The sequence below is a fragment of the Galleria mellonella genome, unplaced genomic scaffold (genome assembly GCF_026898425.1).
Source record: "Galleria mellonella isolate WM207_F2 unplaced genomic scaffold, CSIRO_AGI_GalMel_v1 utg139, whole genome shotgun sequence".
Lineage (NCBI taxonomy): Eukaryota > Metazoa > Arthropoda > Insecta > Lepidoptera > Pyralidae > Galleria > Galleria mellonella.
In genome coordinates, this window is record NW_026441995.1 from 8,110,088 (window position 1) to 8,135,959 (window position 25,872).

Below are 25,872 nucleotides of genomic sequence, written 5' to 3' on the forward strand. Positions count from 1 at the left end.
TATTATTGAAAGGATACCCTTAATATTAATACATACATCATCAGTTATTATTTTTCACTATTCATTGCTGGCTAGTGTATAAAAAATGTTATACGACCGTATAACCCTACCAAATTCTGATACAACCTGCTTGCATACTTTCTACGTAAACTGTGTCGAATATATAATCTAGTTATGTAAAATTTGTTATTGACAAATATTCAACATATCAAACATTTTCTGTACACTAGCCTATCTTTAGTCCTTTTTCTACTAAATTATATTTGCTTAAGAAGAAAGGAGGCAACCATATGATTTATAGTTTTTATTTTATCATTCTTTCTATGCAATTCCTTGTTGTTAAGTCAACAGTATGTTCTTATCTAGGTACATTCAATTCCGAAATCTTTGGTTCATATAGGTAGTTATGACATTGTCACATTTGTCTCATAGTTGCTGTCATTTCATTTGTCAACAATGTCAACATAAATGAAATTGAAATCGATCATTTGATGAGCAATGTTATTTAATTAATTTTTGTTGTCATTTATTGTATGTACTTATTTAATTTTAATCGATCTGCGGTCGTATTCGTCTCTAATGTGTTATTAAAAAAAAACGAAATTTTTGTACTACAAAATAATAATAATAATTTAAAATATGCCATTTATGAAGAATAAAATAATTAAAGTTCAAGAAAATTAATGATTTAATTTCAACTTTTTGTCGGTGAGTAAGGAATTAGAGGTATTTTTGATATAATTACATGACTTAAAAATTTAAATCTTCTATGAGTTTGTTATTTATTATTATTTTATTTTGTTTAATTCTATATTATTCATAAATGTACTTCGAATTGAACACAATATAAATTGCTCAATTTACGAAATTATTATTGTGAACTTAAATTATTTGTTAAAAAATTTGATGAATTAGACCTAAGAATAATATTTTTAAAATTACCCCTGTACATAGATTAATTATAAAATACACTTATTATTGTTTTTTAGGAAATAACACAATGTCGAATTATGATAAGTTGAAGCTGCTTATTTGGAAAAATTTTCTTCTACAAAGAAGACATAAATGGCAAACAATTTTTGAGATAGCCTCACCTGTGATTTTTTCATTATTTCTTATATTAGTTAGATGTCTTGTGGATCCAGTATCAAAACCAGATATCACATATCCAGCCTTCTTACCAACTTATTTTAATATTAGTGGCCAACATTTGTAAGTATATATTTTACATGATTATTTATAATATCTATTATATCATATGAGGTATCTTATTAAGTATTTATAAATTATAATTAATAATATAATTTCTTTTTCTTAAATATTTTTTATGTAATCAATCAGTATATATATTCTTCTTATTTAGAGGTAATTTAACGAGTGCTAGAAAAGAAGGCACTTTGGCCTTTTCACCCGAGAACCCGCTTACAAGAAAAGTAACTGAAGATGCGATGGCAACAGTGGCCTTAGACAATCTCAATGGAGTGCTTGCATTATTATTTGATACACATATGCTACCAGCACCTAAAGGATACAAAAATGCTCATGAAATGGAACAGGCTCTCACGCAACCCAATGCAATGAATCAAATCCTTGTAGGAATTCAATTTAATGACAATATGATCAGTAAGTACAACAATTCCAAAGTAATAATATAAGTAATTAAAAACTAATTCTTTATCAATTTTATGAATTACAAAATCATCACCTATTTATTTGATTAATATTATTACAAATTAGATTTGAGTAATTTAATAAACATTGCTTAACAAAAATTATCTTGTTATTGTAGCCCTTTCATTATTATGCCTACCTATCAAATGAAATATTTCAGATGCTACAAAGTGGCCAGATGATATTGTAGTAGCTTTAAGATTTCCTGCTGTTATGAGGACACCAATGGTTGAGCATCCTCTCCGAGCAAGCTGGAGAACAAATCTATTGTTTCCATTGTTTCCCAGACCGGGCCCACGAGATCCTGATGATATATATGGGGGCAAAACTCCAGGTTTTATTTTAGTCATGTTCTAATAATGATAGTCTTTTTTTGTTATATTTCATTTTAGTATATGAATAAATGCATTTATTCTTATACTAAAATGAATATTTATTCTTATTATATTCATATATCATTTATGCATACACATATATTCTTATAATTCAACACCTTGTTGATCTGTAGTCTAGATGATGATGATGATTTTATATAGTTTTTAATGATGGGTATAAATATAAAAAAATCAAACCATACAGTACACAATATTTCATAACATTTATTCTTTTTGTAACTAAAACATGAAAATCTATTATTTTAACAGATATTACTAATCTTGAATAATTGATCATTCAGATATAAAATTGTACAAAGATTTTTGGTTTTTATAAATTTAAGTACTGTATGGATAAATATAGCTTTCCTAGCAATCTTGTTAATTAGTAAGAGTGGTGGCGGCCTGTAAATTAGTGGTAGATAACCCACAGTTTTACCTAAACAAAATTTAAAAATATTTTTTTAAATCTGTAAATAATTAATGCCAGCTTGTACCTTTAGGTTACTCTCATGAAATGTTCCTCGCCGTTCAACATGCTTTATCTAAAGAAATAATAAAGCAGAAATCAAACAAACCATTTAACACAAAAGTGTTCCTTAAACGTTTACCCCAACTGGCTTATAGAGATGACCAACTACTGGTGGCTCTTGAGAGATTTGTCTCAATGATTATTATGCTTTGTTTTGCTTACACATTTGTGAATACTGTGAGAGTAGTTACTGCAGAAAAGGAGTTACAGTTGAAGGTATATATTTAGTTAATATTTTATTAATAATAATAATAAATTATTTAATAATAATTAATTAATATAATAATATTATAATACTTTATATACAAATTATAATATATTAATATTGTATTATTATTGTAGGAAACTATGACAATAATGGGTTTGCCATCGTGGTTACACTGGCTTGCATGGTTCATCAAACAATTTTCGTTTTTATTTATATCAGTTATACTTATTGTCATATTGTTTAAGGTCAGTACTCTAGTTTCTTATTCTCTCTCTCTTACTCTTTCTTATTTTTAAAAAGTAAAACCTCTCAACAACTTATATAAACTAGGTATTATGTTATTTTCTTTTGATTTATGAATATTGTAGAAAAAGTCAAAATAGTTCAATAGCGAAAACAGTTTTATTAAACATTAGCTTTTTACCCGCTATTTTGTACGCGTTAAATTTAGAAGTAGAAAAGTCAATGAAACAAACCACTTCTAAATAGCGTATCAAGATAAAACATATACCTACCAGTTTTTAAATTATACCTTCAGGAACAAAATTGTGAAAATCATATCAATTTGATGCAATAGTTTTAGCCGAAATAAACATACAGACAAGCAAAATTAAAAAACAAAAATGTTTTGGCTTCTATTCCTCTTATTAAGACCTCTCATGTAATTTTTTTCTTAAAGATCTCCCATATACAAACATCATCTAGTTACAATCCTTAACTAATATTGAAAATGCAAAAGCAGATGTATTTGTTTGTTTGTTACACTTTCACATCTAAACTGCTGAATCAAATATGATAAATTACGATATAAAGATAGATGTGACCCTGGAGATGGTTATAGGCTACTTTTTCTACCGGGCAGTGAACACATTTCGGTCATGTGGAAGAAGTCACGGGTAAAAGCTAGTATTGTTATATGTCAGTCTGGCATCATTATTAGTAATATAGTATAACTATCTTACGCTAATGTTTCTTAATATTTTAGATACCATTCAACTGGACCAAAGCAGAGGAAAGTTATTCCTTATTCACATTCACCCCTTGGTCGGTATTGCTGTTCTTTATGTCTCTGTTTGTTGTTGCCTCACTCACATTTTCATTTATGGTCAGCATATTTTTCTCGAAGGGTAAGTTTGTATATAATTTTAGTACATTTTAAATATGTAATATAATAGTTTAAACTATGTAATACAATTTATAGAAATCAGGTAGATAGACTAAATGGTATAAAGCTATAACATTATGCCTTCAAAATAATAAATATAAACACACAAATAATAAAACTGACATGATACAGTTTTGTTTATACTAATCACAAAGAGACGCTAATATTGCGCTCCCAATCTGTCGTACAATTTCAAATCTATGCTTCTATACTATTTATACTAATATTATAAAGAAAAATGATTTGATTGTTTGTTTTTAATTGGTAAATTTGAAGCCTAATCAACCGATTTTAAAATTTTTTCACATACAGCAAGCTACATTATCAGTGAGGCTATATATTATTTTCAAAAATTATATCTATCCGAGCGAAGCCGGCCCCTGTCGCTGGTAAATGATAAACAAAACAAAAAAGGCCAATGGGCGTTAACAAAAACATTAAGAAAAATCAATGCGCAAATTTTTATATTCATTTGTTTTTATTACTATAGGTTCGTTATTTATGATAATCTGTAATTTTTACAAAATGTAATATTATGCGCTAAAACACGGTAATGTGTTACGATTTTACAGTATTTAACTACATATTACTATAATACATACTTAGTAGTTACTTGCACGGATAAAGAAATACAAAACAAAAATATTGTGTATAATTAAATAAATATATAATCTCGTCTCTATCAATATCGTAGTATCCTCAGATAAATTACTCCTATCACCTCAAATACTCTCAGAACTCGATCCTCGAATTTTTCGATTCGAACACGTGCAATTTGTCGTCAATAAATCCATCATCGCTTCCAATATGTGTAATCGTTTACCTTTTCATGTAAGAACCAAATTGCGTAAACATAATTTGAGAGTTCCTCACATCTAATTCTTTATTTAGCATCAATTATCTGATAAATCGTTCTAAATATAGTTATGTTTATATTTGCTTCTTGCAAGCACTCATGGCTAAATTTCCGGAACCACAAATTTTTTTAACCAAAATTTCTTGTGCTCCTTTGCCATTTACAAAAATTCTAATTATAAGTACATGTCATCAAGGTTACAAAAACATTGATGCATTTATCGCACCACGTCAATTCTTCTTCACAGTAAGCAGTTGGTTATTTAAAGGGCATGACTTATGATTAAATAATATAATTTATAAAAACGAAATATGTATTTATAACTAGCAGGTTACGCTGCATGTTTATATTTACCATATTTTTGTGAGCTATTGATATTTCGACACTGTTACGAATTACTTTGTTACCAGATCCTAATTCGTAGTACTAGCAAAAATATATTCTATCTTATTCATAAAATAAGTTTAGGTTTTAATTTTAATTAACATTTTTTTTTTTGTAAATTTTATGTACATATTCACGATATAAATTCTATCATACCTTATTCTAAACATACAGCGACAGGTTTTAACTGCTTGTCCCTCTAGAAGAACAGCGACGCTAATATATATAACGTTATAAACAACCATGATGTACTCGTACGTTTAAAAAAGCTAACTTTGCTATTGAACAATACACGAACCTCTTGTAGCGTCTTGTTGTGGTACGGAGTTACAACTTCAGTATTATCAGCATTACATCTCTCTGTATTTAGGGGAGGGACAATTCACAATTCAACGGTCTTAATGCCGACCCCAAGATAAAAAGCGCATCTTTGTGGATTGCGCTTTTTTTAAGGGGTTTGCAGGAAAATAATCTTAAATACGCCAATGCCTATCATCATGGTGTCCTTATAAAATTAACCCATATTGTTAGTTACTCTTCCTGTTACAAGAGTCAGCAACGTCTAAGTTTACTATCTAGAAAACAAGAAGCTTTGGCATCTTTATCACATAAAAAATATTAGAAACGGTATTAGTCGTTTGGATTAGTTCAAGTACAACAACGAATTAATAACGATTGAGAAATTAGTGTTTATATTTTAAAAATAAAATTAAAAGGACGCTAAGTGGAGATTTGATAAATAAAGAGAAATAATCATTTCATATAAATGAAGTCAAAAATAAGGCATTTTCGTGCATAGGCACGTATATAGGCGTGTATATCATGGCTTGCAGAATAAATGGAAAATTGCATTTATATAACGTAAACGCAATAACATTACATAGACATGGATAGAGACCCATGTCTGTGCACTATTATATTTAAGTGAACGTTAAATGTACCTACGGTATAATAACGTTTATAAATAGTTCTATTTTCGCGTGACCATGAACTATTTGGGCAGTTATTTCTTTGAAGAGAAAAACTGATACATGTTTATAATGGAGCTGTAATGTAAGCTGGGGTATCACCTTATTCTGATCTGGCTCAAAATTTAGTTAATTTAGAAACTTACCTATTAAAATGATAAAGATTTTATCAATCTCTTTATTTTTAATATAAAAATTATATTTTGTGGTTGAAATATAATATTTATATTTAAGATCTTATCAAAGTAAATGAAATGAATTATATTACACAAGATACCTACTGTAAAACGTTAAAGAGGTCCCTCGACTGTCTTGTCTCCATTATCAGTTTATTTTCATGTCTTTTACCATGTGAACTGCATATGTGTTGAAATACATATAACAGGAACAATTCGTAGGTACATGAATAGTCAATCATTCTTTATTTTTCCTACTATTTAGAGATGTTTTTATTAATTAAATTGCCCTAAAATAGCAATCGGATAACGCAATACAACATTATTTGAGGTAGAATGGGTTAACAAGTAAATGTTTAATAGATATGTAATTAAACTTCTATTTTTTTTTTTCATCTTATAAAATCATATTTTTTAATTTAAATAGAATTACCTTGTAAGTACTCTAGCAATTAAAAAAAAACACATCAAAACTGGACCAAATACTGTATAAAATGTTATGCGTAGTCATTCATTACAAAATATACCTACCTGTGCATCGATCGATACGATCAAGTTGATGTGTATCGATTTGAAAATGTCTGAAGACACTTCTACATAGACAGAATTATATCTTAGGAGTAGTAATTTAATAGTTATATATTGTAATATAATAATCGGTACCTTGGCATATATAATTCTGACGAGGTATGGCAAAACTAGTAAAATTTAAGGATTTGCTCTTGACTATTTATTTATTTACAGCGAATACCGCCGCCTCTTTCATGGGTTTAGCATGGTTCTCTACCTATTCTGTGTTCATGCTGACACAAATGCTTTACGAAGACATAACTCTCACCACCAAAGTCCTGTTAAGTCTAATATCAAACACAGCAATGGGATACGCTTTCCAGTTGATTATTATGTGTGAAGGCACTTCTAAAGGTACATAGTAATTTTATTGTATAAAATTAAGTTGTATTCGCCTCTTTGCCTGCATGTTATATATATAAACCTAAATACATATACATTTATTAGGTGAGCATGAGTTTTCGATTTCACAATTGTGCAGGTTGTTTATATTTTTATGCGGGTTTGAGTTTTGAATATATTCACTGGAATGATAACTTGATTCTTAGCTTTGATATGAATGCTTTCTCATTTCTCAGTGATATAACACGTATTATATTGATTTTGGTACAATTTATTTCAACATGTTACTGATTTAATAAATCAGTATAAAATTTATAATAGTAATATAATAGTAGCATTTAATAATAGGGCCACAGCTTGATTACATCTAATGTATTCTAAACGAGTGTTACACGTAATTCAAGCAAGTTCATTAACCTATTTTTTTTAAATACTTGGAGCAAATCGTATGGTACACATTCGACTATCCTATTCGTATTTGATATCTACTATCCTCATTTCTTTAGCAATCAGTTAAAAATAAATGCCACTACTTTATTTATGTAACTACTTTTAAATTGTTACTAATTACAATGTACCTTCTATAGGACTGCAATGGAGTGATTTTTTCAAGCCAGTCACTTACCATGATCAATATACGCCTGGTCATGTTGTTTTAATGCTGGTCCTGGATTCAATATTATACATGTTGATAGCTATGTATGTTGAGAAAATACGACCGGGATTGTACGGAGTACCTTTACCATGGTATTTTCCTTTTACCAAAAACTTCTGGATGCCCAACAAAAAGAAAATTACAGGTAACGAAATTGTATTGTATACCTAACTTTCAATTATAGACTTTTATGTTATGTAAGTTTGAATTATTGCTTCTGCTCTTTATATACCATTACGAGTCTTTTTCGACATTCAGTACCTCAATTCAGTTATATAGAACAACGCCAATTTAGGTCGTTGATTTAAGCTGAGTAACCCTGGATGATAACTTGGCAACTGACCTCAGAAACAATATATAACTCCCGAGCGCCTCTCAAATTGAAGTGTAAAATGTATCAATTTATTACCATCCTAAATGGATCTAAATTTTAGAATTAAAAGAAAATGGATGAAAGATGAATACACCTTAAAAAAAAGTTATGTATAGAATAATCAGGTGTTAAAGGATAAAAAATGAGCAAGTATGTAAGAGAAAGTCTGAAAATTGCGCTAGTAACAGATAAATTGCGGAGTAAATCTTGGTGTGGACATATGTAGGGGAATAAAACTAAATGTATTAAGAAGTCGGTTAAATATGAACGTCGATGGTAGAGAAAGATGACAACTAAAAAAAATAGGGGACAGATTTTGTGAACAGTGAAATGTATAAAAGACTATTAAGCCCATATAATGACGGTGACCCTAAATTAATGAATTAAGGACAAGGTTGTCTGACGTTTGAATTATCAATTCATCAACACTCAATGTTGCTTGATTTCATTGGTCGACATGGAAAGCTACAACTGTTTAATTTATTAAATTGATTAGTATCAATAAAAGAACTCGGCCATCCATTTTTGTTCATAGTCGTAACAATGTATGGCGTAACTACGCATACATTGTTCGATTAATCGAAGAACATTATTAATACCTGTCTGTTTATGAGAATTCGACACGTCATGAAATTAAATATTTATAAGCAGAAATATAACTTTTATTATTGATGAAACAAAACTAATATGTACTCTTATCCTATTTATGAGTACACACAATGAGAAATATTAACACCATTTGGATTGATATGAAATTAATCTACGTGAAACTAATATTTAACGACCTTAGTAGTCCAGTAGCTTAACACACCGCTTTATCTTCCGATGGTCGCAGATTCCATTCTCCACAATACAAACATTTGCATTGATAAGTGTCTGTTTGTGTTGGAAATGAAATATCGAAAAAAAATCATTAAGCAGTTTGTAGCCTAATAAAATAACATTTATTTCGATATGGACTTATTACTATAATTTGTTAATATAAATAATTATCTATGAAATAATTTACAGTCGTCTTATTTCACTTAATTTCGCAACTTAATTGTATTTTCGTATTTGTTAATTTAATGTTTACTGGTTTTGTATATAATTCGCAAAAAAATTTACATTATTAAAAAAAACATGAAAGACTATAAATTACCTAGAAAAAGTTCATTACGAACGTTCTTAAACAGATAGCGTAACGTTCAAAATACTCATTAATGAATGAACTAACATTGATATCCATAATGACTTTAAATTTAATGACTACAAGTTTTTAATATTGATTGACCTATTCCACTTCAGCTGTTATCAAAGAGGGCACTGATCTGGAGTACAATGATGCTTTGCTGAAGGTCATACATGACGAGGAACCGAAGGGCGTACCGATAGGCGTCGATATACAGGTGACGCATGTCTTCCATTATCATAAACTCGATCGTTGAAATATTAATGTTTCGTTTTTATTACGTTATCAAATATATAGGATCATATGTACTTTTATCACACCACATGTATCACCAGAGGGAGATTTTGTACAAAAGTCGTTTGCCTAAGCAAGTACCTTTGTCCCATTCTTGTTTCTGCCGTAAAGCTGTTGTTTGCATGGCTGTGTTTCAGTTTTAAGGGTGTGATATGTCAGTGAATTTACAGGGCATAGAGGAATAATACCTTAGTCCTCAGGAATGGTAACGCATAGGGGGTATCATGGACGAAACTGTATATTCTTACACCGTGGTAATGCTTGTTTGCCATTCTAAGTTGCATAAAAAGCCGTTATTTTTTTTTTAAATAAATTTTTGTACTAGTAATTAATATACAACTAATTCATAAAGAATATATATATATTCAATGCGACCGATATTATTTTCAGAATCTCACTAAAATATATAAAAGACGGAAAAAGGCTGTGGATAATCTGAATCTCAGAATGTATGAAAATGAAATAACTGTGTTATTGGGACATAACGGTGCTGGAAAAACAACCACAATATCAATGCTTACAGGTGAAATAAATTTTTTATAGATAGGTACTGCAATATTGATAGTATGTTTAGGAGACACAAATGGTATTTCATCATCGTAATTCGTGGACTAATATAGCCCCTTTTAGAGATAATGTATTATAGCTATTGATACTAGTATCAGTAACCTTTATTATTTACTGTGTATAGTATTTCACCTTTAGTCTAGTAGGTTTTATCTACTTATTTGCGATCACAAGCATTACAAAAAGATCCTAAGTATATTATACTATGTTCGTATATCGTATTAAAATTAGAATTCTAAATATCCTTATTTTAGCTTTTATTTAAATTCTATCAGATCAAAGTTCTTGAGTGATTTTAAAAGTATCTTAATAATATTTCTCAGTAAAATTTTTTTGGTATTAAACCTTTATATCAGTTTTATATCTGTACTCGGTATACAGGTATCTGTTAAGAACACTAATTGCGCCATCTAGATTTGGAGACTTTCGTAAATTTATATATATATATATATATATATATATATATATATATATATATATATATATATATATATATATATATATATATATATATATATATATATATATATATATATATATCTTTATCTTTATCTCTTTTACTAATAAACGCTAAAAAAAATATTAATAGGAAAAATAAATGTTTTAAAAAGATATAACACTGACATATTAAATTATTTAAAATTGAAGGTATGGTACCTCCTACATCTGGTTCAGCAACTATAAATGGTTACAACATAGTGACCGAGACAGAACTAGCACGAAAATCCCTTGGAATCTGTCCACAACACAACGTTTTGTTCCCGGACCTTACTGTTGCCGAACATATAATATTCTATTCAAGGTTAAAAGGCATTCCGAAACGAAAATTATATGATGAAGTGAATCATTTTGTTAAACTGCTAGAACTTGAACAAAAGGTGAGTATGGCGACTAAATAATAAAATAGGTTTGTTAAAATAGAAACTAAAATAAAGATAAAACTGTTATTGTTAACTGACACACCCCCTTGATATATCACAGTACATTCAAATATGTTCATCGAAATATAGGAAAATCGAGCCTTAGATTCATTACATCGTCAACAGTCAATTATTGTTTCTGACTATCCGATCTGAGATTACAGTTTTCACGATAGTTAATTTATTCAAACTGAATTTTCCTGTTACATTCTATACTATCTATAAAAAAAAAATCTATCGTATACTGTTTTTGTACAATTTAAATAGGTCTATAAGTGTATTGTATGATAATTATGTGATATAACAATAAAGCGATGTTCAGATGTACAATTCTACATACAATTCTATATACATATCGCCACATACGTGGCAACAATAAAAATATGCTCACGGCTATAATCCTTAAATCTATGATTGATTTGGTGTGATTATGTTACAATATTGCTATTTGCTTAGAAAACATTTAATTAAAGCAATGAAAATTCGATTTTATGACATAATTTTCTTTTGCATCAATGATAAACAGAATCGAGCGAACTCCTGTCATCTAGTTGTTAGATATTAATCACTAATGGCCCTTTTAGAGAGACGTGCTCTCAAAGAATTTGTCGGGTGGTCAAAAGCGGCGACTGTCGGTTGGCGCTGCCATGTGTGGTTCGTCGCGCGTCGTTTTGCTAGACGAACCAACCTCTGGCCTCGACCCTGCGGCTCGTCGAGCGCTCTGGGACTTACTGCAGAAAGAAAAGAAAGGTATTGTTATTCAATGCAATTAATCATCATCATACTATATCATCAACTTTTCAGCCATTATCCGTCCACTGTTAGATTGCCCAATTAATCTATTCATTAATATCACTTATTAATATCTAATACAGCGTGTAACGAAATGGATATATCTTCAGATCGTCAATACTATAAGATATACTGTCAAATGTTGTCTTACTTGAATATTGGATCCATTTTAACGTAAACGATGAAGTACATTGTTTGTAATTAAGTTTAAATCACATCGAAATCATAAAGGTTACGTTTTTTTTTTTCAATATTACGGTCCGATGATGACTATGCCTAATTTTGGTTCTGTTTTAATTTATAACTAAAAACAAACTGAAATCAAGTCACAATAATTTCCGTGACTTTAAAATTTTCCTTAGCGAATATTATAGACGGAACACTAAAATATATTGGATACATGAAAATATTTTATTTATTTCTATTAAACAATTCCAGTAACTTTGCTATAAGACAGACTTATTAGAGTATAAAAATTTTATAACATGAACAATGTCCTATCCTAATAATCGATCTGTAGGTTATAAGCTTTTATTATATAAAATTCCAAACAAAACAATTCACCGTCAAAAATTAGCGATATTTCTACTACAAATTTATGTTTCTAGGTCGAACTATTATTCTAACAACACATTTTATGGACGAAGCAGATGTGTTAGGAGATCGCATCGCCATTATGTCGGGCGGTCAGCTACAGTGTGTCGGTACATCTTACTTCCTCAAGAAACACTACGGCATTGGCTATAAACTTACTATAGTGAAGGCGAACGAATGTAATGTGGAGGAAATCACTCAATTCTTCAAAACATACGTACCTGATATAAAAGAAAACACAAATATAGGTAAACAGAACTATGTTTCTCATGACACAGGGCCTAGCTTGAGGACCAGGCAATTGGTGCAATTGTATTGCACTTAAAATGTGCTCGCTTTTATATAAAACTAAATATCTCCTATATTGAGATTTCCCCTAAGAGGAGCGATTTTTCCTCCGCATCCAATGATATACATATACAATGATTGACAAGATTCGATAAAACCTTATCATTTATTTATTTTTATTTATTTATTCATTAATAATAATCTTAGCCTTATCTATTCATGTTATAGAAAAACATACAAAACCCATCAAAAAGACTGTATGTATTTGTTATGAAATGATCTTGCTGACTCGAGTTTATGTTAAATTCATCAAAATACTAATATTGAAACCAAAGTTTGTTATTTGATATGTTTATAATTTTTAAATAATTAATTTTCTTGTTATTTAATTATTGTACTTTTTAGGATCTGAATTAACGTACATCTTACCAAATGACTCCGTGAGCAGATTTCCTGATATGCTCAAGGAATTTGAACAGAAAAAAGAAATATTGCATGTATCTAGCTACGGTTTGTCCGTGACTAGTCTCGAAGAAGTGTTCATGAAGTAAGTGCTGGCTGTTAAACAGCAACATAAAAAACTATTTTATCTCTTAATAATTTAAATACAGGATGGAATACAGCGATATCAATTTGAATGGTATGATTGTGTGGCACTTATTATTATTACTATAAAATATATTTAAACAGTAATTAGGCCGCGAACGAATTCTGATAAAATTTGGTAATGTATGTATGTAATGTGCTTTCCAATGCTGCCCTATATCTTTTGTTTTTTTTTTATTTAGGGCCGGAGCCGAAGATAATGATATATCTTCAGCCAAAAGAAATAATTATACAAAATCCTACAGTGAATTTGTGGTGGTTCCTGCAGATTGTCATCATAACAATTTATGTAGGTAGTCAATAATATATTTCTCGACTTGTAAATAACTGTTAACTTATAAATAACTATAAAATTACATTTAGGTATATTTCTTTCCTTCGGCGTCACCTGCAACGATATATCAATCCCGTGGGGAAATTAATCTGTTCTAAGCACTCATTTACTTTGTATGATAAAGAACTTCTAAATAAAGTTCAAAGTTTCTAGATAGGAAGGCGTTTCGACTGTGTATCTATCAATCAATCAGTCTTTTTTTTATTTACATAAATCTATTATATTGTTAATCAAGATACATAATTGACATCGACATTTCGCTAATGATCTTATTCTACCATAATTCCAGTGGAATCTGAACCTATAGAGAAGGTGAGAGGGTTCAAATTACTTAAAAACCACATCAAGGCAATGTTTCTTAAACTCGCTTATAATTCAATGAGGAATAAACTGACGACGTTCATACAATTCGTGACGCCTATAATTAATATAACACTGTCAGTTTTAATAGCGAGGTCATGGAAATTCATGTCGCAATTGCCGCCATTGACTCTTAGTTTAGAGAGTGGGTTTAGAGACACGCAAACTATTCTATCCCAAGGAAGTAATCTAACAGATAATAGCCTGGAAGCAAAAGCTATGACGGCCTTTAAAGATTACTTCAAAACATCAAATTATTCCGACATGCGGCTTACTGATATAGGCACTATGGATTTGGGAAAATTTTATTTAAAGTTGGTAAGTACCGAAATGATTAATCTATATTTTTTCAAAAATAAATTACCAAAGTTTCTTTCCATAGGATTAAAATAAATTTTGTTAACGTTTAAAATAAGTAATTTTGAGTTATGTTTAGTTTTTTATTTTTGTCTAAGAGTCTTTGTTGAAACAAGATAATTAAAATAAAATGGAATTAATTCTGTCTAGAAGAGATGGTTATTTATTTAACCTCAAATTTTGTCTCTTGCCTTGCTTTTTAAAATGTTTGTAATAGTATATTTCTTTAAGAATAACAAAAAATATACATTATTTCATTTAATAACAGTGTTCATCACCAAAGAGTAGCCGGAATTTTAAATTGGCACAAAAATTATTTTTGGTGTCAGCCGGATTCAATCTCACGAACTTTGAGGTCTATAAGTCGCAGTAGTATACTACTGGATATGCTTCATGTACAATAATTACATTTTTTATATTATATCTATAGAGTGAAGAAAATATTGCTCGTGTGCGCTACGAGGTATTGGTGGGTGCTACGTTCGCAAACAATAGCATAACAGGCTGGTTCAGTAACTATGGCTACCACGACTCTGCCATAGCGCTCTCACTTGTCAACAACGCCATCATGCGAGCTCTCTCACCAGGCAGTTCGTTGACCTTTGTCAATTCCCCGCTGCCATACTCTATTGAAAACTTGGTTAGTGTATATAACCGTAAGAAACAATTCGAAATAAGAATCATAATGTCGCATCTGATGTCAAATATTGTTTTTTTTTTTTTCATTAATCTACAATCATTTTTAAAGATGCTATGCTTATGCTTTTGCTATGCTATTTTTTTAAGATGCTGTATGCTTGTTTGCCACCTCAGTGGTATAAAAAAAAATCATTTTTAAAGTTTGCATAACTAACAATTATTCTCACTTGTATTCACATTCATCGCAAAGGGAGACCAAATAAGATACTTGTATAATATATTACTAGCAATAGGGCCACAATAATTATAAACGCGTAATTCTAAGTCATAAGATACGGTTATATCTTGATTACTTATTTCTGAAACATGTACTTGATTTTTTTTTTTTTATTAACACTTTTAATACTCCTTATTTCATTTATAGGTTCGAGTGATGGCTACAGGAAGCAGCATGGGTTTTCAGTTCGCTTTCAATATAGGATTCTGTATGGCTTTCGTCACTTCTTTTCTTGTACTATTCATAATAAAGGTAAGGAGATAAAAAAAATGAAGGGTATGCTTAGTATATATATTTAAATAATTCTGCTTTGTCTTTTTATCCTATTATATAAATTCGTAAGTTTGTAGGAATGGAGGATGAATAGATGGATGTTTGCTACTCTTTAACGCAAAAACTACTGAATGGATTTGAATAAAATTTGATACATGCGTAAATTATATACTAACTTAACATATAGGATACTATACGTACTGATATACGCGGGCAAAGCGCGGGAAATAGCTAGTAAATGATAATATAATCACTTGTGTAACAATGACTTGATGACTTGTGCCTTGACAATTTTGATTTCACCCGCTTTCGACTTCTTTTATAATTGATAATAATTATGTCACTTTTGAAGTAGTTTCTTGTTCTAACAAAATCTTAAATTATACTCATTTCATTGTAATGCACAATGCTGTTATAAAATCTATTAGGAAAGAATAAGCGGTGCAAAACTTCTACAAAGAGTATCAGGAGTTCGGCCAGCTGTGATGTGGACCACTGCATTCGTGTGGGACTGGATATGGCTGTTTATGGTCTACCTGTCCATTGTGTTTACACTCGCTTGCTTTCAAGAGAATACTCTTAAAACTCCCGCCGAATTGGGTTAGTTAATAAATAAATACCTTAGTCATATTACACAGCGCCGTCTAATCCCAAACTAAGCAGGACTTGTACTGATGGTACTAGACATTTTTTTTTTTTTGTAAATACATACTTCTTCTGTGTCAATCTTCTTCTATTTAAATAAAAATGAATCGCTGAATATGTTGCTAAACTCAAAACTCGAGAAACCAATTCGGCATTTTTTTTAATTCCTGCAATCCCAAGGAACATTCTTATGAAGACACACATTCTAAAAATTGCCCAAAAAAGTAAAAGCCTTTTTTGATACAAACTTTGCGCTTAAACAGACTGTCTCAGTTTGACAGAAGAACGTCTGTCGGGGCGACTAGTATTATATTTAGAAAACACCTAGACCAATACAAAGAAACGTATTCATGTTTTTATTATGCAGGAATTGAACCCACGGCCATGTAAAAGTTCACCATCACCACCACTGTGGTCAAGTTAGTTTGATACAAATGCAGTAAAATTGAAAGTTTAAATTTAAATCGTCTGCTTGGCTACCTTTGTGTCGCCCATCTTATTTCTACCGTGAATGAGCTGTGCTTGTATATCTTTTTTTTTTTTTTCATTTTAAAGGTAGAATATAGCAGTAACATTACAGGGTATACGGAAATATAATCCCATAGTCCTCAGGAATAGCATTGCATGAGCATGAGTGGTGCTATTCATGCTTATAGGCGTTGCTTGCCTTTTTCCTTAGTGCTTACCTGAAGATTGTTTGCCATTATTAGTTACATAAAAATAAGAAGTTGATGTAGAAAAGCAACAGGACAATGTCTGTCGGATTATGCATAGTTTTCACATAACTCGACCAACATCCTGTCTAAATTTCAAATGTTTTTTTCGACCTTTGAAACCTCAACCTATTACAAACTTTAAAAAATAGAATATCAAATTGATACAGCCTTTTCAAATGCAAAACACACAATAATCTATTTATTAAATATAGTTTAGTTTTATTGAATACTAAGAAAGAAAATAGCAAAATAGGTGTTAACATTGCATAATAGTTTCATTAAGTAATTCAAAAATTATTTATTTTTATTTGCAGGTAGAGTTATGTTGGTTCTCATAGTATATTCTGTAGCAACGATACCTCTACATTATCTTGCTTCTTTCTATTTTGAAGCCGCTGCGACTGGCTTTTCCAAGATGTGTTTCATAAATATATTCAGTGGTGAGTCTTATTATGGTATATTTTATATTCGCGCATATTGTTTAGGTATTTTTTTTTTTTGTCTAGATTAAATATAAGTTTCAATGTTTTAGGATGCATGCCATTTTTAATAACTGAAGTATTGAGACTACCTGAAGTTGGAAGCCCGTATTATGCGCATATATTTGATTGGATATTTTCACCTCTACCTATCTACTGTATAAGTAGAAGTTTTAGGTAAGTCTGTTTGTAACATTTGTATAAATATTTGTATTAGTATTTTAATTAAGATAATAATGAACGTTAATATATATTGATTTATGACATTTAACAAATAATCCGCCCGTCAACATTCATATCTTTATTACCAAAGACGAGTTATAATATATTCTTTTCTTAAATGCATTATTTGACCTTTCCGATATCATAAGAAAAGATAACTGAGAAAGAATGTCTACAATTATTTTAGTTGTAGAAATTTATTTACTTTTTTTTTTTATTTTACATAGAAAAATATTTTGTACATCAATATATTATTGAGAACTAATTTTGAAATCAGTTAAAAGTAATAAATATTGTTTTTTCGTATTTAGAATATGAGTATATTTAGAATTAATATATTTGCTATGTGATAGGAGATATTCGTGGTGAACCATCGCAATATTTTATTGAACCTTGTTGTAAAGTCGAAGAGCTGTTGATTGACTGGCTCTGGTACAAACAGGGACATGAGCGTGTCGTCGTTCATGAGGTTGGCGTGCGACGGCTTGTGCGAGCAGTTCGGAAACATCGCCAACTGCACGACCGCCACTATTTGCACCGACCTCCACATCGATGTCTGTTGTAGTAAGTGAGTCTTGCTCACTGTTATGTCACAATATCCTTAATACGCCTTACTAATATTATAAACTAGCTTTTTGCTTCGTACGCGTGAATTTCAAAAGTAAGAAAACTAATGAAATATCATTGATACAATGCAAAATTTGATACGCCACGTCTACGTGACGTATCAAAATAAAACATACACCAATGTTTAAGTTCTTCAGGAAATTATTAGTGAAAACCGTATTCAATTTGCTACAGTAGTTTTTGCATGATACCAGAAACATATAGACAGACAGACTACTAAAAATTATTGTTTCGGCTTCTATTACTCCTATTAAAATCCCTTGCATGAATACTTTTTTTAAATATCTTTCATGTACCAATTACCAGAGAGAGACTTTGTACAAAATTCATTTGCTTGGGCACCTCTATCCCATTCGTGTTTCTACAGTGAAGCACTTGTGTTTGCATGGCTGTATTTCGCTGTGCTGTGTTGAAGTGTAGAATATGGCAGTGAATTTACAGGATACAGGCATAACACCTGAGTCCTCAGGAATGGCAACGCATGGAGGTATTATGAGCGAAAGAGTATACTCTATTATGTCCATGGTACTGCTCATGTCTATAGGCGACGGTTACCACTTTCCATCAGGTAGACCATTAGCTTCTTTGCCATCTTCTTAGTTGCATAAATAAAAATGTACAGATATTGTCCAGTCACATTTTCAGTATGTGTATATGTGTCGACCTCCATGGCGCAATAGTGTGCACGTCATTTTGCTTAAACGAAATCTCGGGTTTGTTTCCCGGTCGGGCCAATTTAGGAAATGAACTTTCCTAAATCGGCTCGACTCTGGAAACTGACGTATTTGACGACCAGACGATTGGTGTGATTGGATAACATGGATTAATAAATATTTTTTCTATCTGTTTTTAGTCGACGACGACCCCTACTTAAAATGGAATGAACCCGGAATTGGTCGATACTTGTTAATGATGAGCCTCGTCGGCATCATATCATTCATTCTTCTGTTAATGAAAGAATATGAGCTCATAAAAAAGGTAATAAGTTATAAAGAATTTGAGCAGAAAACATAAGATTTTTGAATATGTTATATCCCGCGTACAAACTTCACCATAAGAGGAGTCAATGTTTATAGATAAACTAATTTTTGCAAAAGATTTTAAGTGTTTTAAGTATTTTGTTATTATAATAGAATGCAATAAATGAATTTAATTAATTAAAATTAAATAGACTGAGTATGCTTTATTTGCTCTATACTTAATTAAAAGCAATCATAAACTACTAAAAACTTATTGGAATCTTCTCATCTTTGCATTCAGATACCATTTTTGTCAAGTTCACGAAAGCAAGAACGATGGCCCTCAGTTCCCTCAGACGAGGATAGCGATGTGGCAGCAGAACGGCGTTTCGTTGAAGGTCTCACAAGATCCGACATGTCACAACACAGTCTCGTCTCCAAAGACCTGACCAAATATTACAAGAACTTTCTGGCCGTCAATAGACTCACGTTTGGTAGGTGCACATTATTTCAATTTTTAGAATACATTTACACTATAATGTGGATCATGGTTCGATCGTAACCCGATCGCGTTCTGAAGTGTTATATTTTATTGGTATATTTGTATTTTTTATACCACTGAAGTGATAAGCATACGGCACACTTGATAGTAAGCGGTTACCGTAGTCTATTAATGTCTGCAATACCAAGATTATTACGCACAATCTGTAGAAATCTCTTTACATCATTTTTGAAGAATCATAGCTATAGTCTCGTGGGAAAATCTCGACAGGGTGCTCATTTCATAACGTGAGCCTTCTTGGAAGAAAATATCTCTGTAACTGTGCTATATGCGACCATTCAGGCTTTACTGGGGTCAGCATGGGGTTCTTCAAAAGGGGGGGATAAAGAAGTTTCTTCAGGGCCGGCAATGCGTGCGTAATACCCTTGTTATTGCAGGCATTCATAGACTACGGTAACCGCTTATCATCAGGTGGGCCGTATGCTTGTTTGCCACCTCAGTGGTATAAAAAAAAAGTTGTGAGAACAAACTGAAGAATGGTAGAAATGAAAATATTTTTCCACTATTGCAATATCCCAGCTCGTATAATTAGCGGTGTAGGTCCCGACATAGAATAGGCCACGTCTTCTTTACCGTGGGTATCGTGAGAGGCGATTAAGTAAACTTATGGTCAAGTGATGGCCATCTTAGAACAGCACCAAAAAAGCCAAACTGCGTTTGCCACCCGCCTGCCAAGCATGGCAACAACTGACAAAGCTATGTTTAGTAGTGAGTAGTTAACGGCTGAAACAAAAAACTCTTATAATGTGAAAATAAATATATTTGTTAACCCATAACAACATGACAGATGACATTTCAAAGATTGTGTAATCTGTACTCGCCGGATCTAGAGAATGCACTCGTTCAACACTCCGTCAGTGTAGATTCTGTGTTCTGTGTGTCTCCATAGAATATATATATATATATATATATATATATATATATATATATATATATATATATATATATATATATATATGGTAATACCTTAGATTATATAGATAGAGTGTCCATACAAATACTTCAAGAAAAGCGGGTCAACTTTTTCATACAATTTTGCATGATAAATAGTTATGAGTGATTCCTTTATAACTTTTATATTTATTTCTTCTCATAATTTCTGCATCTTTTTAATATATAAATACTCATTTTATTTAATAAATCATACGTCAAGATACAGTGTATGTGTAAGTATATAGAACACTGATAAAAAAACGAGTCAACTACTTTGACATTTAACTGACAAAAATTTTACCCGTTTTGAATCGAGCCTCAAGCTCGAGGCTCTATCTATATAATCTAAAGATAATACTAATAAGTGGTTCATTGCAGCGGTGCACAAGCGTTCATGCTTCGGGCTGCTAGGCATCAATGGTGCCGGTAAGACGAGCGCGTTCCGCATGCTGACAGGCGACACGGCCGTGTCCGCCGGCGACGCGTACGCACACGGCCTGTCCGTTACAACACAGATACGAGACGTTCATCGTTGCATTGGTACGTACAGTGCTACCAACTTATCTGTAAAGTGGCAGTAACTGGAACATCGGTCGCCATATTGGTATTCAGAAAACTGTTTTGACTTTTAAAACATCTGTCATGATGGGTAAAGTTATGATCAGTTGGACCATCACCAAACTAGTATTCCAGTCATTGTCCAAACTAGTATTCGCTGGTGTGTTCGCCACGCCACGATCTGTGCTTGCCACAAGTATATAAATAATTAACGTCTGTACATGTGACAATGTGTACGCGTGGAATTACGATTAGCGCGGGAATATAAAGTTTGGGTGCTGACGCATGTCTGAGAGGGGGTGAGGTCAAATCGCAAATGGCGGCAGGAAGTGTTTACAGTGCACTTTAGTACTAACACTGTGCTGTCAGTTATAATCAGTGCTCGATAAAATACAAACGACAATCATTGCGTCCATCATTTGCTGCGCCATTCACTAGATTTTTTGTAAGTTTAAACAATGTATGTGGTGAAAACTATGATGTAATAGGCGCCTACTATTTTTCTAGTTATATATTCCTTGCAGGTTATTGTCCACAATTCGACGCACTGCTAGATAATTTAACAGCGCGAGAAACGCTCCGTATATTTTGTTTGTTGCAAGGCATTCCGCCCCGTGTGGGTAAGGCAAGAGCTATACAGCTCGCCAATAGGCTCGGTTTCATGAAACATTTTGATAAAAAGGTTAGTAGTCTATAATAAATTATAATAGGATATTGAAGAGTATTTTAATTATTCCTATATAGTATATTTATATTTTAAAATTAGATGCGATTGCTAATTCGTTAGCGTAGACTTCAATTATTCTGTAAATTGCTCCATGAGAACATTAATTTGATTTAGTATTAGTTTAAATAATCATTAATTCATGACATATCTTTGTTCGTTCATCACATCAATAAGAATCGATAAAAGCATCTGACTACCCTATTAGGAATTGTATTCGTGAGCATATTTATTTAACAAATCTGGAATTCGGAATTCTTCTGTAGAATAAATTGTATTCCAACAGGTACATGAATGCAGTGGTGGCACAAAAAGAAAGATTAGCACTGCTATTGCTCTACTTGGTGATCCACAACTAGTGTTTTTAGACGAACCTACCACAGGTCAGTATTCTTATGACATTACTACAAAGAAAAGTTTACAAATAAAAATATAATAATATATTAACTGTTTAGCTTACATTAACTGTTTAGTCATATATGAAATATCTATAAATTAAATAAATGGCTCAACAAACGTTATAAAATTTGGTTTATACTATATTGTATTATGTGAGATGGAAAAAGACATCAGTTGGTATTTATTCCAGTCAATCGATATAGTCTGATCACGTGGACGAATTCACAAGTGAAAGCTAGTTCAAAATAATTATAAATATTAGATTAAAATCTTGTCTGGTAAATCAAATGATCATGACTAAATTAGGAATGGACCCAGCTTCGAAGCGGCTAGTGTGGTCTTCGATAAGCGAGGCAGTGGCTTCTGGACGCAGCGTCGTGCTCACCTCGCACAGTATGGAGGAGTGCGAAGCGCTCTGCTCGCGGCTTACCATCATGGTTAACGGCCGGTTCTACTGCCTCGGTCCTTTGCAACACCTCAAGAGCAAATTCTCACAGGGTAACATTAATAAATACTACAACGCTACAAAAATAAAATGTATTAAGCGCCACTTTGTTCTATTTGTATATCACTACATAGTATAAAACAAAGTCGCTGTCGCTGTCTGTCCGTCCCTATGTATGCTTAAATCTTTAAAACTACGCAACGGATTTTGAAGCGGTTTTTTGAATAGATAGAGTGATTCAAGAGGAAGGTTTATATGTATAATACATGCATAATATTGCAGAGAAACACTAATAAATTTAGAGGTTTCTAATGTGATGTCGTAAATAAACACATTTTTTGCGCTTACATTGCAAACGCTGGCTGAACCCCACGAGATAAATCAAAATAATGTACTACAGTATTGTACACCTTAAAAAGGTCAACAAAAAGTCCGCGATGGTATATGTCTATCTCTTAAGGATAACCCACAATAACCATTTTTTATCCTTTACATTTTACAGAGGAAAACGGCTTATTTACGAAGTCATTTTAAGCAATGCACCATTATTTTTTATCCAATTAAGTACCTTAACTACATTGTCCATTTAATATAGATCGATATGGCCCTTTATTACAGCTTGTAATTTAAATGATTATTTCCAAAGATATTAGCGGTGCGGCATTGCATCCCTGCTAAGCCGGGGCGGGTCGCTAGTTTTTTATAATACAAAGATGGCAAGTAAGCATACAGCTTGTCTAATAGTAAATGGTTACTGTATTCTATGGACGGCTGCAACATCAAAGCTACCCATGGGCTTTTCTGGCTCTGAAGAAACAATACGCCCTTTTGAAGAATTCATATCTTTAAATAATGTATTTAAAGATATGACACATTCAAAACAATACAAACAAATATATAAGTGGCCATTATTAGTAACTACTTCATAAGTATATAGTATGTTCGCGGTTCTCGACTTGGTATTCAGTTGTTTTAATTGTTACAATTTTATTATAATATAGAATAGAAGAATATTTAGATGTAACTTCTAATATGTCTCGTTTGTGACAATTTGTTTCTTTCAAACTATACATTAGCTTTGTTTCAGGATATACACTTGTTATAAAGTGCAGAGAAGGACCAAATAGGGAGGCGGATATACAAAACGTTAATCAATTTATAGTAGAAAATTTTAGAGACGCAAAACTTGCGTGAGTATTTAGTATTAATAATCATATGATATAAAAATTGTGCATACCTGTATATTTTATTGTTTCTTTCTAATCATTTAAAATTAAAATAAATAGGGTACTTATATTAGGGAGATATCAAGAGCCCTTGATGAAAATTTTTAATTTTAGAACTTTTACCGAGATTTTCTTTTGATGACAACGTCTCTTGATGATGGCTTTACCCAAAAATGAGCTAGACCTAAGCACACCAAATAATTAAGTAATAGGGTCTTTCTAAGTAGGAAAAGAAGCAATGTATGTAAGGATATTGCTGGTAGGCTTACACCCAGTTTTTTTTTTATACAACTTAGAATGGCAAACAAACTGTCGGCTCACCTGATGGAAAGTGGTATCCGTCGCCTATAGACATGAGCAGTACCATGGACATAACAGAGTATACTGTTTTGCCCATGATACCCCCCATGCCTTGCCATTCCTGAGGACTCAGGTGTTATTCCTCTGAACCCAGTAAATTCAGTTGTCGTTCCACGCATAAAATACTTCGATATCACAATGTATTCTTTCATATCTATGGTTCTGTTTGTATTTATTTCCAACATCCTATTTACTGGTCTACTGGCTTATTTACAATTCCCAGGCATATGATAAAGCTGTAAAAAGAAACAAAAATTAAATTAAGAACAATTATTTCAGTGAAACATACCTCGGCATAAGTACTTACTATTTGAACGACGTCGGCTTGCCGTGGTGGCGTGTCTTCCATATAATGGAAGAAGCGCGCAAACAGTTCCCATTAGAGGACTACTCCGTATCGCAGACTACGCTCGAGCAAGTATTTCTTAGGTTTACACGAATGAACGCTACCAATGAATAGCATACAACCAACGAATAATGAAAACATAGTACTTAATACCACTCAAAGTGTTATAACAACACCTCTGATATGATCTGTATTACAGTTGATCTCAAAGTTTGCACTGTAGGTGGCGCCCTGGAGCATTGTAAACAGAAGCGTCATTTGGGACTCTTGTTTATTCTTCTCCAGAAACAACCTAGTGTCATAATCAATATTTTTAATTTTCATAATCTCGTATGTGCGCCGTAAAATGTAAAAGTTTGAGAAACCCTTACCTACCTATATAATAAACGTTCAGTATTTATACATAAGTACTCAATGTTAATTGTCTATATATTTAGATGGTACTTACATTTGTAAATGTTATTGTATTTGATACTATATGTATAGCAAATGTTGGTTTCAGAATCTCTTTTGATCTTTTATACAGCTGTATGTTGGTTGATAATAATGTAATATGTACAGATTTAGGCATGTCCTTTCTACGAGTTGATAACTTTCCAAGACTGAAAGTTTAATGTACTTTAAAATTTGCTATACACACTTAAATTGAAGTGTGTATAGTTATACATTAATATTCACGTATATAGGTTAATTTTTATCTATAGATTGACAGTGTTGAAACAACACTTCCAGTACAAGTACAGAATTGGTCTTACCTTTATAAAATATTTTGTCAGTATTGCTTATACAGTGCAATATATATAATAATAATAACATAATACGAAATAATGACATACCTAATAACACAGAATTTTCAGTTATCATGGTTAATTATTTCGAAACTACGAAAATTTAATAATTCGAATGAAAACCATATATTTTTCTA

At 31.5% G+C, this 25,872-nt stretch overlaps 1 protein-coding gene across 1 annotated transcript; it reads left to right on the forward strand.

Moving 5' to 3' along the window:
• The first annotated feature begins 484 nt into the window (after nucleotides 1-484).
• Nucleotides 485-25,872, forward strand: LOC113510871 (phospholipid-transporting ATPase ABCA3-like). The gene is made up of 31 exons (XM_026894410.3): nucleotides 485-708; nucleotides 990-1,212; nucleotides 1,364-1,623; nucleotides 1,832-2,005; nucleotides 2,549-2,793; nucleotides 2,920-3,030; nucleotides 3,771-3,912; nucleotides 7,079-7,258; nucleotides 7,834-8,046; nucleotides 9,562-9,662; nucleotides 10,130-10,262; nucleotides 10,955-11,184; nucleotides 11,811-11,976; nucleotides 12,627-12,860; nucleotides 13,306-13,447; nucleotides 13,689-13,795; nucleotides 14,130-14,518; nucleotides 14,988-15,197; nucleotides 15,621-15,725; nucleotides 16,175-16,346; nucleotides 17,422-17,547; nucleotides 17,640-17,763; nucleotides 18,251-18,372; nucleotides 19,289-19,413; nucleotides 19,696-19,888; nucleotides 21,268-21,429; nucleotides 21,972-22,129; nucleotides 22,458-22,554; nucleotides 22,877-23,068; nucleotides 24,103-24,205; nucleotides 24,881-25,872. The coding sequence occupies exons 2-31, from the start codon at nucleotides 1,001-1,003 to the stop codon at nucleotides 25,059-25,061; spliced, it is 5,109 nt and encodes a 1,702-aa protein (XP_026750211.2). The 5' UTR covers nucleotides 485-708; nucleotides 990-1,000; the 3' UTR covers nucleotides 25,062-25,872.

Excerpts from the sequence above, each read along its gene's own strand:
- LOC113510871 (XM_026894410.3), top strand. The coding sequence starts at position 1,001 with ATGTCGAATTATGATAAGTTGAAGCTGCTTATTTGGAAAAATTTTCTT. Across the intron at positions 18,373-19,288 it reads CCACATCGATGTCTGTTGTA|TCGACGACGACCCCTACTTA; the intron begins GTAAGTGAGTCT and ends ATCTGTTTTTAG. Across the intron at positions 24,206-24,880 it reads TTTAGAGACGCAAAACTTGC|TGAAACATACCTCGGCATAA; the intron begins GTGAGTATTTAG and ends CAATTATTTCAG.